The 16404-nt window shown below is 41.8% G+C and overlaps 1 protein-coding gene across 1 annotated transcript in view; it reads left to right on the top strand.

Annotated features, from left to right (window-relative positions):
• The window catches only part of LOC311243050 (uncharacterized protein), a 50989-nt gene that overhangs the window by 27579 nt on the left and 7006 nt on the right, over nucleotides 1-16404 (top strand). Inside the window, exons 13-20 of the mRNA XM_084332121.1 lie at nucleotides 1542-1558; nucleotides 1763-1885; nucleotides 2038-2166; nucleotides 4571-4672; nucleotides 7273-7401; nucleotides 7577-7707; nucleotides 10977-11268; nucleotides 15008-15170. Coding sequence (XP_084188247.1) covers nucleotides 1542-1558; nucleotides 1763-1885; nucleotides 2038-2166; nucleotides 4571-4672; nucleotides 7273-7401; nucleotides 7577-7707; nucleotides 10977-11268; nucleotides 15008-15170 — 1086 coding nt within the window. The remainder of the gene's footprint in view (nucleotides 1-1541; nucleotides 1559-1762; nucleotides 1886-2037; nucleotides 2167-4570; nucleotides 4673-7272; nucleotides 7402-7576; nucleotides 7708-10976; nucleotides 11269-15007; nucleotides 15171-16404) is intronic.

Below are 16404 nucleotides of genomic sequence, written 5' to 3'. Positions count from 1 at the left end.
AACTAATGGGATAACTGGGGTTGCAACAAAAGTGCAACTAGGGCTAAAAACCCAATGAAATAAAATAATAATAATAATAAATAATTATGCTTCTTAGCAGACTTCTTAGCTTAACATAACAGACCTACAGTAAGTTTGGGGGAACTAATGGGATAACTGGGGTTGCAACAAATGTACAACTAGGGCTAAAAACACAATGAAATAAAATAATAATAATAATAATAAATAATATATCCTTCTTAGCAGACTTCTTAGCTTAAACATCCCAGGGAACTAATGGGATAACTGGGGATGTTGTTTGCTCCTGACAAGAGTCTCAAAGTCTGGGGTGATGGTAGACAAAGCAACTCTGAGGTCATGCTCAATGTCCAATCTGTTCCTCTGCTTTGTCTTCAGCTGGACCAGAGCTGAGAAGCCACTTTCACAAAGATAGCTAGTGCAAAAAAAAAGTATATAAAAAAAAAAAAAAAAAAAAAAAAATTACTTTTTTTTTTATTTTTATTTTTTTACATACACATCCGCGACCCACTCAAAATGGCCCCGCGACCCACTTTTGGGTCGCGACCCACCAGTTGAGAAACACTGCATTAGACCATACTTTACTATGAATATGTGAATGAAAAAGTTTAACGTTGCTACACAATGAACAATACATATAGGACTTTGAATGGGCCCTAATAATGGCAATGTAGCAATAGAATTTAAAAAGTTATAGCCCTGCAAAGAAGGGGACTTTCTCTATAGACAAATAGAGCCGGCAACCTACGGTTGATAATGAATTTAACCCATGGCAGCCAAAGTGTTAAAATCGAATCTCGGCCCGAAGCTTTGAAGGACAAAAGAAAATTCTACTGTCAGCCCTAGTGGGTGGGAGGGGATGTCCCTGATGGCATGGCGCTTAGCAAGGCTCCTCTCCGCCATCACCGCTAGAGTCCAGCTCCACCCCTGGCTTAAACATCTAGCCCAGGGACTACAACTGAAAACTAGCAACCCTGCTAATGTTGGCATATTTACAGTTTTTAATTTGTATTCATTTATAAATGTATATTTGATACAAAAGATATGCACTGTCCCTGATCACATAAACTGAGTAAACTAAACCACGTTACTGGAATGGTAACGCTGGCCAATGTGAATTGTGTTCTACCCCCATTTCTGCAGTGATATGACTGCAGTGTCCTTCATTTAGACGCACTTTATCATCCACTGGTCACAGTATTCAGTTTATTCTACCAGACAAATCTTATGTTGCAGAAAAGAGTCGGCTTGTTTATCTGCCCATCTGCCCTAAGTGTCGAGTAGATACAATTTAGAGCCACAGGACAAAATGTAATGACCTTTGGTTGGGTGTAAATCTCTCATCCTCAATTTGATAAAAATAATTTTGCAACTCCCTTGAGAACCACTGGTCTATGTCATAGTTTTTCAAATAACTCGTCTCCCTCTCATTCTTTCTCTTTCTCCCCTCTCCTCCCTCTTCCTTTCTCCTACCTTCTCCTCTCCTACCTTCTCCCCTCCCCTCCTACCTCTCCTACCGGTAGACAACACAAGAAAAGGGGTATGTATTGTTTTCCCCGTGGGGACAATAAAGTTCTTATCTTTTCCCATGAATTCAGCATCATAATGCATTTGGAATGTATATAAATTCCCAGTAATGTGTAAATGTACACACATTTAAATATGACCTAATTAATTAGTATATTTATATAGTTAATTGTATATATAATGCATTATTAATACAATGGTTTCTATCCTTTTGTAGGGGTTGAGGGTTGTGACCTTATCTGGATTCAATCGAGGCTACGGTTTCCTCAATGAGCTGCTAGCTCTGGCTAAACCCTTTGGTAAAGTGGTGAAAAACCTGGTGTTGGATCTAAGACCTGAGGTAAATGGATGTTAATACATTAACCTGTAATAGGGCTGGGAGGTATACTGTATTTCATGTAGGGATGCACCAGATGGCCTATATCAATGTTTTTTTTTTAAACAAGACTAGTTTTGTAGGATTTAATTAACCATTTCGCTTTCCTTGCATAGGCTTATCTGCAATTTGAAACCGAAGAGGAAGCCAAAGCAATGGCCAATTTTTACCATGGGAATGTGAAGGCATCCGTTTGTGGCAGAGCCGTGAGGATAAACCATTCACAGAACTACCCCACTATCCAGGTAAAAGCAATCTTCAAAAACGTCAACATTGGTTAGTTTAGTTTCATAGAAGAGAATGAAATGTTTTATGCAGTATTATTACATGGCAATGCTTGATTGTGATTGGTCAATAGCGCTCGGTTGCCCATAGCAGCGGTCCGTTATTACTCGTTCACTACTGTTACATTCAAGCCTAAAGTATGGCTCGTGTAGGCCTTGAATGCAAAGTGGTGGACACAGGACAAGACAGGAGTTTATCAAAAATAACACTATTTATTGGAACAGCTATTTACATGGACAAAAAGGGTGAGAGCTGGGTGTTCCAGACTCCAAAGGTCAATAACAAAACCAAGGCACATAGGCCAAAATAGAACAATAGCAAAAATAGCAGCAGTGAGAGCAGATGAGACTCTGGTGAGCTGACATCTCTTATGAAGTGGGAGACACTGCAGCCTGCACTCTGCTCTCCTTTGTAGGGCGTGGTGCCTCATCACCACACCTGTGTCAATTAGAAGGGCGGCCATTTTAATAACATGGAACACCAAAAACAGGAAGAAACAGTGTATCAATCAAACCACCAATTAGTGACGACACACTACAACCACAATGTGAATATGCACCACAGACAGTAAGTATCCCTCCACCATGTGAAAGTAATGCGTAACAACTACGTTTAGAACACCTCGGCGAGGCGCCTCGGTATTCTAAACTGTCGTCAATTATTTTGCGACAATGACCTCGTAGCTATACATTATCCCTTACATAATAACCAGGGTTCAAAATAACTCCAGCCACTAGCCAAATGCTGGCAAATTTAGTGGCTGGTTTGTCTACTCTTCTAAACACTTTGAAAAGTGTGTCGGGTAAATGATTGACTTCAGTGGCCATTGGATGAAATTGTAGTTTCCAGTCATGGTAATATCTCATGAATCCAAACCACTCAAGAATGGAGGTAGTTTCTAGAGTTATAAGATGAGAATGAGTCAGTGTTATACAGATGAAAGTGAGTAAAGAAAAAGAAAATCTGAAAATGAAATGTTTTGGTTATTTCCATGTGAAAATTTTAATGATTTCATTATGATTTCAAATAGCTTAGGCTAACATTACATTGATCTCACAAATGACCATTTCGGTTCACATTGGGGTTGTCGGAACGAAATTCAATATTTAAATTTCACTTAGAGCTGCCGCGGTTACCGCATTACCACGGTGACACAAACGTGTCACGCCCACCGCTGAGTGAAGCTGCCCCCCTTTGTTTATTTTAGGCCTATTGTTTATGTTCCAATTGTTGTGTTATGTGATCTGAAATAAATGCAATGCTATTTGGTAAATAATTATTATAATTGTGTAGCCTATTTACTTTGCCATGTGTTCGAAAGTCTCCACTCATAGTCAAGCAGTTAACATTCTGATCGGAAAACCTAGTATTTTCTCTGTATTTTGGCAAGTTAACCCTTTCACTACCACACTACAGAAGGTTAACCTTTTAAAGTGAAGGGTTAACCTTCTGTATTGTCGCAGTGAAAGGGTTGACCATTTGGTAGTGTGGTAGTGAAAGGGTTAACATCATTACTTACGCCTGCTACCCCTTCTGGGGCATAGGCCGTCAACAAGTGATCTCCAAGCATCTCTGTCTTGAGCTGTTCTCTCCAGTTGGTTCCAGGTCATCTTCATGGTCTTGGTGTCTGCCTCCAGGTCTCTGCGCCAGGTGTTTCTCGGGCGGCCCCTTTTCCGCTTGCCCTGCGGGTTCCATGTTAGGGCTTGTCTGGTGATGGTACTTGCGGGCTTTCGCAGGGTGTGGCCTATCCAGCGCCATCTGCGTTTCTTAATTTCTTCTTCTGCTGGCAGCTGGTTTGTTCTCTGCCAGAGTTCGCAGTTGCTGATGGTGTCTGGCCATCGGATGTTGATGATCTTCCGCAGGCAGCTGTTAATGAAGACCTGCACTTTCCTGATGGTTGCAGCTGTAGTTCTCCACGTCTCTGCTCCATATAATAGGACTGCCTTGACGTTGGTGTTAAAGAATCTGACTTTGGTGTTGGAAGTCAGTTCTTTTGAGCTCCAGATGTTCCGTAATTGCACGAATGCTGTACGTGCTTTCCTTATTCGTGCTCTAATGTCAGCATCTGTGCCGCCCTGCTTGTCAATAACACTGCCAAGGTAGGTAAAGGCTTCAACTTCTTCCAAAGCCTCGCCATCCAGCATGATTGTGTTGGTGTTGTTTGCTGCATTGGTCTTGAGGATCTTAGTCTTGCCTTTGTGGATGTTGAGTCCCACTTGCGCGGAAGTGGATGCCACGTTGTTGGTCTTCTCCTGCATCTGTTGTTGGGTGTGCGACAGTAGTGCCAAATCGTCAGCATAGTCCAAGTCGTCAAGTTGCGTCCAAGGTGTCCACTGAATCCCGTACCTTCTCTGTGCTGTGGAGGTCTTCATTATCCAGTCAATGGCCAGTAGGAAGAGGAACATCATTACCAATGCAGTATTTTCTCTGCAGGACCATGGAGTGAACCCTGCAGGCAACAATCAGGTCAGTTCATACATGCGTTTTTTTGCATTCTAAATCAGCGGTTCTCAAACTACGGGTCGCGACCCAAAGTGGGGTCATGGGTAGGTGACAGTGGGGTCACTCATTTTTATTTCATTTTATGTTCTAGCAACATATTTTGGCTAAATATGCCTTGTTTTATAAATGTGCATGATCAAGTTCAATGTGTGCTTTTATTTTGATATTCCTTAATTCCACGTTGAAATTACGCGATACATTAACACTTTCAGTGCCAGCAGGGGGCGCACGATTTAGTGCTTGCGTGCCACCACCCACTTCAATGATAGCGCTCTCATATTTGCGAACGCATAAACTACATCTTAAATTATGGCTATGTGTCTAATCTGGCCGGCGCTTATCAATGACTTGTTTGCAGTCAACATTGTCGAAACAGATTGTTTTTTAATTGGTTAATTTCCGTTTTATACCATTTTGAAAAACGTTTTTTTTTTTTAAGTTTCAGGAAAATATAAAGATTCTGTGATAATCGCCCTTTACTGGAATATTCTGGAATACACAAAAACCGTTGTCATTCTTCGGCCTATTTATGAATCGTTTTCAAATAAACGCTAGATTGTCGATAGTATATGTGTACTTATGCACGCTATAGAAGCGGGCTGAAAAATCGATTATCTCATTTCCTGATCAGCACACACATACACACTGTGCAGCGTTTCCGTTAGCCGGTAATTACCGGTTTTTGACCGGCAAAATATGTTGAAGTCCGAATATTTAAATATCTCCGGTCATAATGTCCGGTGAAAATAATTTCTCTAAGCACAATTTTATTATTTGAATTGTATTAAAATAGGCTCAAATTAAATAGCCTATGCGATGAACAAAACAATCATTACATGTTGCTTCACGCTGATAAAGCGCGGATGGCGCCGCTCGGATGTGAATCTTTTTTTCTTTCTTTTTTTGAGCCTGTCTGTCTGCCCACCACAGAGACCGCTGATGCCGTGGTGAAAGAAAACAGAAACAGAAATGTCGAGCGTTCAGGCCCGAGTGGAAAGTTTAATTCTCCTGGCTGAGGTGCGACATTATATCCACATTTTCCAGTTCACTGATCCAGCCAGGGTTACCAGTGACACAGTTCATTCTGGAACCTCAGATCCCCGCTGATCATGAGGTTCTACAGTATCGCGTTGGATCCATACACGTATCGATTTTTTCGAATGGTGATCAGGAATTGGAATATACCAGTTGGATACCATCTGATGTCAGGTAAGGACTCTATGTTATCAGTGTTAGGATAATCAGAGTAAGTTTGATGAAGTTATAAGCTGTTTTGTGAAATGTCTTTTTGTTTCGGTTTCACTAAAAGTCCGAGAGGAAATCAACAGGGCGATTATCCGCGCGCGGCCGTAATGTGCTTGCGTGCACGTATAATATTGATCATCTAGCGTTTATTTGAAAACGATTCATAAAAAGGCCGACGAATATCAACGTTGTGGAATATTCCACTAAAAGACTATTTTCATAGAATGCTCCAGAAAGAGCTGTTTTTTATCTGAAAACGGGGGCTTTTCTAACTGCTCTGAAACGGCAACGACGCGATAAACAGCCTTGACAGCACCGACTGGAAAATAGTCTTTGATAATGCGATGGGCAGATTAGACACATAGCCATAATTTAAAACATAGATTAGGCGATATTAACGTTAACATTGGCGCCGATGGTGGCATTCAGCCGGTAAAAAGGAAAACCAGGCTGACCGGCATTTCTCGAATATGTCCGGGGATAGAAATCTTGCAGGACATCCAGACCGGCACGAATATGTTCTAACGGAAACGCTGATACACACACACATAGGGCACACGTTGATATCTCTGTGAAAAAGCTCTGATTATCCTAAGACTGGTAAAATAGATTCCTTACCTCAGATCAGATGTTCTCAAAAGATTATTCCAATTCCTGATCGCCATTCCAAATATCGATCGCATTTATTGATCCAACGCTCGGTACTGGAAATATGTATTCCACGCTGTTCTGGGGCTCGGCAATGAATCCGATCCTCTCGGGTGACTTGCCTGAGAAGTAAAATGAGGAAGCAGGGTTGTTTTTCTTCATGCGTTTCATTCAATCCATTCCAAAGGGGTGCAGTACCACAGGGAGAGACGATAGGGGGCGGTATTTTCCCAATGGAGCTCAGAGAGTTTGCAGCACTAACGTGAGGCTAGATTGATGAAATATCAATCCAAATCGCTAATAATAATAAATAAAAAAACTAGATCTATCGTCGTTGGCACTGAACGGTCGGCATGAACAAACGAGATATCTCGTTGTTGGCACTGAAAGTGTTAAGTGTGGGGTCGCCAAAAGAAATCCTAAATAAAATGGGGTTTTAATTTCATTCTAATTTGACTTTTATTTTTATTTGACTTACAAACTGCCAGTTGAATGTAAAGAAACAAACATCTAGTTAAAATATGACTTTCTTCTTTTTTTGTGACTTTGTAATTTTTTTTTGCCAATGTTGACCTGAATGACCTTGGGATAAACCAGTTTCTAATACCGGTGAATTTGCATGAGTGTTAAACACAACTTAATGCAAGCGTATCTGTTTCTCCTCCTTCCAGCGTGGTGGTAGTCAAGTTATTTACATCGGTCAAATTCCAAACTGTAAATACCAGGATGAAGAAATCCTGAAAATAGCAGAGCCTTATGGGCCAGTGAAGAAGTACTTTGTAAACAGGACAAAGAGAGAGGTAAGTCTATCTTGGCCTTCATTTTATACACTTTCCATAAAATGTTACCCATCGATTATAGCATCTGTGTAGTTTCTCTGAATGTAAACCCATACCCACACACATGTTCTCATCCAGTTACTGCCAACAAGAAATGTAAATGTCAGTACCTGAATGCATTTTTATAATTTTCTAGTGTTTTATTGAGATGGTAAATGCAGCGGATGCAGAGAAGATGGCAGAATCTTGGAAAGTAAACGCACTTAAAATGCGAGGCAAGCGTCTGACGGTGTATGTGAGCAGAAAGTACAAGCAGCTCAAGTATGGGTGAGTCAAAAACAATATTCTGTTATTAAAAAAATATATATATATATATATTACGGTCAACATTTTCATTACTTCAGATACCAGTATAAAGCTGAGCAATAATACAAACCAATTCAAAGGCCGTTATAAACAAGTATTTTTGGACATGTACAAGAGAGAGGACTAAGTAGTAAGGTGACTGAAGTACCACATATATTGCATTTGTAGATTTATATTATATTTTGATTAAGAAAGACTATATTTTTTATATGTATTATATTGTAAGGAAGGGGCAGGACTAGATATGTTTTACTTCCTCCGGTCTCCTCCCAAACATGTTTTTTTGCAAATTGCTTTAGGTAAATGTTTAGGTCTCGAACATTTGTATGTTTGGTATAAATCAAAAAGCTCTGGAAGACCTCCCAGTGGTAGATGGGGAAACTAGGGCTGAACGATTAATCGATTTTAAATCGAAATCGCAATTTGAAATGATGCAATTAGCAAATCGCACATTTTCTTTATTTAATAAAAAAAAATGATTTAACCAGGAAGTCTCATTGAGATACAAGATTTCCTTTGCAAGTTGTTATTGTTGTAGGAACGGTTTGGGAGAGGGAGGTAAGGGGTTTTAGATTGTGTATTGTGAAGTTTAGACTTCAGAGAGGGAGAGTAAAGTACAGAAAAAAGGTACCGTTGGGTACCAGTATCGATTCCCAGGTAAAAAGAAACATTTTCAGGCTCGGTGTCCCGAACAGACTCACCACGTAGGCCAGATGCAAGCCGCATTTTACAATAAACCTCTGTGGGGCTGCTTTAAAAAAAAGAATAAAAAAAATTATCGCACATTTAATCGCAATCACAATATCTGTCCGAAAAATCGCAATTACATTATTTCCCAAAATCGTGCAGCCCTATGGGAAACTGATGGTCTCTGATGATGACACACATCTTTATAATTCTACCCTTGAGTTGTCTTGGTAATGTGGTGGTAATTTGTCATTAATCTACCTTGACCTCGTTAGGTTTAATCAAGCATGGTAAGATCAGGTGACTTCAGAAGATGTTTATTTATCCATTAGTACAAGACACATACACTGATTCCTACTTTAATTATCCATAAACTAACTAATCTTAACTTACTTGTCTAGCTCCTCTAACTACTTAAAGTCTAACTGACTAAATAAGGTAACTGACTAACCAAGTAACTAACTAACTAACTAACGAACCAAGGGCCGGCCCTTAACTCTAATTAATTAATCAATCTGTATGTATCTCTTGAATTGGACCGTTCTCCCTCTGTGGTCCTCTATATCTCTTGAAATGGAACGTTCTCCCTCTATATCTCTTGAAATGGACCGTTCTCCCTCTCTGGTCCTCTATATCTCTTGAAATGGGCGCTCCATCCGGGGGCCCCCGCCCTTTTGGAATGACGACTTCGTCAATGACTCCCCCACACGCACATTCTCAGAATTTCAAAACAATACCCCGCCAACATTTTAGGAACACAGTCTTCTTCCTTGAGACTTCTGACCTTTTAATAATCAAATGTAACCTTGTTCAGGCAGGAACCATATGCTTCCGCCACAACAGTAACATCAGAGACGGTTCAGAAAATACTTTGAGTAATTTCCTGTAATTCATCACAGAATTTAGACGAGGCGCAAAACTATTTATAATGTAGTTGAGGAGACTGCAGTGGAAAGGGTGAAACTATGATCAGAATATTCATTCTTTTACATTCTCTCAACAAGCTAACTTCTAGCGAGTGAAAGGGTGGCACCACCTGGAGGTGGGACCACCTTTTCTGGGAGACCACCTGGAACCCCCTAACAGACCCCCGGGGGTCCCCGGGAACCCATGTTGAGAACTACTGACCTAGGTGACGATCTAGTCACGGTCCCTTTCTGAAGACGGTCTCGTTCCCCTCTCTAGACACGGTCCCTTTCTGAAGACTGTCTAGTTCCCCTCTCTAGACACGGTCCCTTTCTGAAGACTGTCTCGTTCCCCTCTCTAGACACGGTCCCTTTCTGAAGACTGTCTCGTTCCCCTCTCTAGCCACGGTCCCTTTCTGAAGTCTGTCTCGTTCCCCTCTCTAGACACGGTCCCTTTCTGAAGACTGTCTCGTTCCCCTCTCTAGACACGGTCCCTTTCTGAAGACTGTCTCGTTCCCCTCTCTAGACACGGTCCCTTTCTGAAGACTGTCTCGTTCCCCTCTCTAGCCACGGTCCCTTTCTGAAGACTGTCTCGTTCCCCTCTCTAGACACGGTCCCTTTCTGAAGACTGTCTCGTTCCCCTCTCTAGACACGGTCCCTTTCTGAAGACTGTCTCGTTCCCCTCTCTAGACACGGTCCCTTTCTGAAGACTGTCTCGTTCCCCTCTCTAGCCACGGTCCCTTTCTGAATACTGTCTCGTTCCCCTCTCTCTAGCCACGGTCCCTTTCTGAAGACTGTCTTGTTCCCCTCTCTAGACACAGTCCCTTTCTGAAGACTGTCTCGTTCCCCTCTCTAGACACTAGGGGTGGGACGATACATCGATCCAGATCGATACATCGATGTAATTATCAACAATCGAATCGGATCGATGCGATGTAATAAAATCGATTCATATCGATACTCTTATTTTGAAAATCCTGTGGCGAGTCTCATATCCGCCCAAGAACAACAGCAGTAGCTCCGTGTGTAGACGTTACAGCATAGCATTCTCCCTTTCTGTGTGTGTGTGTGCGCGCGTCTTTGGAAAGACCAGATGAGGTCAGAGGAGTTTGATGTTTAAATGCTATTTAAACATAAACAATATAATACATAATAAATGTAGGCCTATACATGATCATGCAACATCAACAAATTGTTGTAGGAACGGTTTGGGAGAGGGATGTTGTGAGTTTTGAGTTCCAAAAAATGTAGCTTAAAGTTTAAAGCTCAATATATAAAAACGTGGCACTTTACAGTGAACAGGAGGTCTATTTGTATTTAAAACAATAGATTGATTTTCCTTTAAATGTCTGGAAGAGCTCAAAAATACAAATGTCAAATGATATTTTCATTACCTTTTTTTTGTTGATCTAAATGTTACTGATTGTGTTAAATGGGCATATGATATCATCTCATATCGATCGCAGGCACCTGAATCTAATCGTATCGTATTGTATCGTGAGAGACTTTGTGATATCGGCAAATATCGTATCGTTGTCCAAAGAATCGATATCGTATCGTATCATGATGAAACTGGTGATTCCCACCCCTACTAGACACGGTCCCTTTCTGAAGACTGTCTCGTTCCCCTCTCTCTAGACACACACCCCGCCCGCAGGACAAGAAGACGTCGAAGAGGGACAGCAGTAGCAGCACCGCGCCGTCCAAGTCCTCCAGACACAGCGAGGAGCCTCCAGCCAAGAAGTTAAAGGAGGGGGAGGCGAAGGAGGATGACGAGGAGGAGAAGGAAGAAGAGGAGGCGGCGGCGGGGGGGAGTGCAGAGGTGCCCGGTGACGAGCAGGAGAGTGCGGTGGATCCAGAGACGGAGAATCCTCCTGAGGGAACTGATCAGCCCACGGGTTCAGAAAACCAGAACGTCGCTGATGTCAAAGTAAGTGGCGTGTTGTTGACAAACAGTCATGGCTGGAAATATTGACACCTTTTACACTTTATCTTTACACTTTATTTCCATGTTTATATTAAAGGTGCTATAGATAACACTTGTATGTAGAGCTGCCGCGATATAGATATTTTTTTCCTTACCGCACAAATTAGCGAAGCCATTCAAACCGCCACAGTAACCACCAGAAGAAAAAAATAAGTTTAATGTTAAAATGGTTCCTAAGGGAGCTCCCGTAGCTCACCGCATATCTCGGCGCTATTTCTGCGTCGGGGAAAACCGTGCTCGTCACGGATCTGGGGGACACAAGTTCGATTCCCGGACCCGCCGTCATTTCTCAGAATGTCTTCCCCTGCTCTACATCCCATTTCAACCTGTTTCTGTCGGTCATGCTTGACCAGAAAAGCGATAAACGCTAAAAAATAAAGTTTTAAAATGGTTCCTAGGCGGTCAGGTGGCGTAGCGGAGATTGTGCTCGTCACCAATGCAAGAGGCTGCGGTCTCGACTCCCGGAGAGTCAGCATTGCCTTGGCTCGGGCTGATCGCTATACTAACTCGTTTTGGCTGAGTTAGGGGGAGGGGAGCCGTGGGTGGGTCCTGGCCGTTGTGGACAGCGACCCCTACAGTTCGGTCGGGGCGCCTGCTCAGCAAGGGTAGGATCTGGAGAGAGGTAGTGCGACCTTCCACACGTTACACTCTCCCGTGAGAATCTGCGCTGCCAGGCTGGCTGCCGGCTGGCTGCACATGCGTCGGAGGAAAGCATGCGACAGTCTCCGGCCTCTCGGACCAACAGTAGGGGAAAGTGCGCAACAACCAGGAAGGGGGTTGGGAATTGGCATAATGACTAACAGTGGGATGGGAGAAAAATCGGAAAAAAAGGAGGGGGGAAAAAGATAACTAAAATAATTGGTTCCTAAATAAACTTTTTGAATGCATTTATTTCTGTAGTAGTCTATTTTTTATTTTATTTTTTTACACATCGGTATCGGTCCGATATCAAGATAGGGCAGATATTAACACTTTAAGTGCCGAAAACGTGTTTAGGCGTCTTTCCTAGCCATGCTAAAGTTGCCGAGGACGCCCTAACTCGTCTTTAATATCAATATTTCAAAAATCTGTGATCGAAATCATATTTTTCCTCCGCAGCCCTGAGACACAGTGCTGGCCTCCTCTCAACCCTCTAGCGGTTCAAGAGCGCCATCTGGTGGCCGATCGGCAGAAGCGCCAAACAGGAAGTCATGTGGATGAAGTGCTGATCGTCCATATTACTTCCGGGCACTCTCTATAGGTCCCGGGACTCGATCTCGACACAATACATAGCGATCCGTTGCCAATAACTCCATAAACAACATGATTTGGACTTATATACTATTATACAACCTGGAAATAGATCGCGTATTTCTACATCCCATAATAGGAATATTTCAGTTCCACGTCCAACGGCGCGAGGAAGATACGGTAAGATTCAGCGTTATTTTTGAACGTGTTCGATATAAACTGCTCTGATGATCATATCACCCACACTAGATGAATGATATAACGCTGCCCACGGAATTATAAACGATCCCCCGCCCATCCGGTCATCATCAGATGATACGTAGAAACTTCTAGAAGTACGTCCAATTGAAATTTTTGATCTCGCACAGATTCCTACCAAACTGTATTTCATCATCAATATAATGCATTTGGGGCTATAAATCACGTTCTGGAGAAATCTGCAGAAAGAGATGAAAACATACTTATACTTTAGACCATATTTTACTATGAATATGTGAATGAAAAAGTTTAACGTTGCTACACAATGAACAATACATATAGGACCTTGGGAATGGGCCCTAATAATGGCAATCTAGCAATAGAATTTAAAAAGTTATAGCCCTGCAAAGAAGGGGAACTTCTCCATAGACAAATAGAGATGGCAACGGATGGTATATCATGAATTTAGCCTTAGGCAATCAAAGTGTTAAAAATATAATAAAAAAAATCAATTTATTTTATTTTATACAAGTTTTGGCCTTAAATAGTTTCAAAATATCAGTCATTTCTGAAAATAAGTTACAAAAGTAAAAAAAAAAAAAAAAAAAAAAAAAAAAAAAAAAAAAAAAGTATGCGTTTTGGAAAATAGCTCTTAATATGATTATCATAAAAAAGTGTTTTCTATACAGAGATATCGACATCGGTAAATATCGGTATCGGCCAGAACAGCAATATTAATATCGGTTATCTGTATCAGCCACAATTTTCAAGAGTTAAACTGCTCAGCCCTATCGTTACATTAGATAGCCAACAGTTTAATGCCTAACGTTATGTGTAGCTGGCTATCCTTCAACACATACCATAACACGGCCCAGGAGTACATTTTAGCTTATTCTACCAGGTGCCGCTTTCTACCAACCCGTTACTTCCAAAGACCCGAGTTTATACCCAGCAAATAAGACTGAGCCAACTTGCTAACGTTTATGCTAACGTTAGCAGAACTTACCTGTCCTCGCTAACCGTGATCACTCAGTCTTCTTTCGGGATCAAAACGGCAGCATTTACGGCATCCAAATGCCCTTCAATCTTGTTTAGGAGGACTGGTCTAGAGGTTTGGGGTCTCGACTCGAGACTTTCCCTCTTCATCAGGCTCAAAGCCAAAGTGTTCCCAAACAGGTGACGTAACATTGGGTTTCGCTACAAGATCCATGTTTTTAGCAGAATTCAAAGCGAAAACTTTCTGTAGCAGCAAAGCAAGTTCTGGGGTTCGATCAGAATGTTAACTGCGCAACTGCGAGTGGAAACTTTCAAACACATGGCGTGAAGAAAATAGGCTATACACAATTATAATTATTATAATAAAAAAAAATCAGTTTCAGTTAAATTCAGTTATTATTTTTAATATAATGGATCATTAAAATCAAAGGGTATTGCACATATATATATATATATATATATTTTTTTTTTAATTATATAAAACATATTTCTTTTGACTCGGACATGAAAATCGAATGTGGAGACTGGCACGACTATTCGAATATTCTAACTCATCCCTACTCCTTTTACATCTAGTGTACATCTAGCACCTTTAACATCTACCGTAGTGGCTCAATGTCCTCTATACAAGAGGACATTGAGCCACTAGATGTTAAAGGTGCTCTATAGCACCTTTAACATCTAGTGGCTCAATGTCCTATAGCACCTTTAGTAACTTGTTTTTGATTAAATTCATCCTTTTGAAATCACAGAACTGGCATTTCCTCTTTTTTTGATTTTTTTTTATATCTTTGGGGGCATAGCTTCTCCACCTCTCTGTCAGTGTAACATTGTATAGTAGTGTACATAAGACCCAGTGCCTCAACCATAGCTAACAGTGTATTGCACTATCGCAGAACCTTAGCATGTCTTACCATGCTTTTTGTAAACTTCATGTACATATACCTGTTATGTCTTATTCTTACTACTTGTATTATTGCACAAATGTCTATTGGATTCTTATTATTGTATTACTGCATTATTGTACTATTGCACAATAGTTGTGGCCAAGACCCCCCGCATTTCACTGTATGCTTGTATGCCGTGACAAATAAAACTCTTGACTTGACATGGTTTAAAGCCCCAATCCAAAAGATATCCAATGAATCAATCAAGACTCATTTCCCCTCAAAACATGAATGTGATAAATGATCATAGTATCGACACCATGATCTGCTACTTGGGTAAGTCACTAATGCCACGATGTTGCTCTTTGTAGGATGACAACCGCGGGGATGAGGAGATGGATGTCTCCACCAGCCAGGAGCCCAGTGTGAGCGCTGCAGAGAACGGACAGCACTCTGCCTCCCAGACGCCAGCCGAGACCAAGCCAGCCGCTGCCTCCCTGCCCCTGGCACCACACGACCCCAACAGCCCCATCGGTGAGGCTTTATTCACTAGTGGTGATAGCAGGGGAGGGCTTTATTCACTAGTGGTGATAGCAGGGGAGGGCTTTATTCACTAGTGGTGATAGCAGGGGAGGGCTTTATTCACTAGTGGTGATAGCAGGGGGGTGGGCTTTATTCACTAGTGGTGATAGCAGGGGAGGGCTTTATTCACTAGTGGTGATAGCAGGGGGGTGGGCTTTATTCACTAGTGGTGATAGCAGGGGTGGGCTTTTCCGTAAAAACGAAAACGTCTCAAGATAATAAGTGCGTGCCACAAATTTACAAAATAAATGTCTTTCCTGTTTTTCGCTCTTTTTTTATTTTGAAAACCGACCGGAAGTGTTGTCGATCGTTGTTTTCAATAACTTGTGTGTCTGGTTCTGTGCTTTTGAGCCGACACTAGTTTCCAACGGATAGGAGAGACACACACACACACACCGCGGAGCGAGTGCCGCTTCACAGGCAGTCGCCAGTCGGAGGAGGAGGAAGAGCTGTGGATTTTAATCGGCAGGAGAGAGAGAGACAGCTCAAAGCCGTATATAATATAATAGCCCGGTCGTGCGGTCGGAGGCAGCTCAAACTACCTGTGTTGTAATAAATTAATTGATTGATGTTTAACTTGTCTGTATTTAACGTTACCTCAGGATACCACTGTAATTGTAGCAAACGTTGTCTGTATTTAACGTTACCTCAGGATACCACTGTAATTGTAGCAAACGTCTGTATTTAACGTTACCTCAGGATACTACTGTCTATTGTATTTAGTTGGTTAGCTATTTAGCTAATGTTGTTAGCATTGGATAGCATCAACGCTAGCTGGCTACAGCTCAACACCAGCCATGGGAATACTATTTAATAAATTATGGAGGCTTTTTAATTGTCAAGGTAAGAGAGGATTGTCATGATCAACTGAAGGCGTATGCTATGGAACAATATGTGCTTGGGTTTTCAGAAAAAGGCCAGCTATGTGACGCTAATTATTTAGGGAGAGGTGGGCTATGCGTCAACGGTTCAGGAGAAGACTCGTTTCGCTTGTAAAGATGGTGACGCAGTGGGGGGCGTCTTCAGAATTGCGCACTCTGAAAGCTGGTATCAGAAAGTACCGTCTTCAGGCTGCCAGAATGCAGTTCCGTGTGGCAGAATGATGCAAACGATCAAGTCTGGACATGGCCTTATTCACTAGTGGTGATTGCAGTGGTGGGCTTTATTCACTAGTGGTGATAGCAGG

The sequence above is a fragment of the Notolepis coatsorum genome, assembly GCF_963971535.1.
Source record: "Notolepis coatsorum genome assembly, chromosome: 16".
NCBI lineage: Eukaryota > Metazoa > Chordata > Actinopteri > Aulopiformes > Paralepididae > Notolepis > Notolepis coatsorum.
Note: the sequence above shows the minus strand (reverse complement) of the source record. Positions and strands in the feature narration are given on the sequence as shown.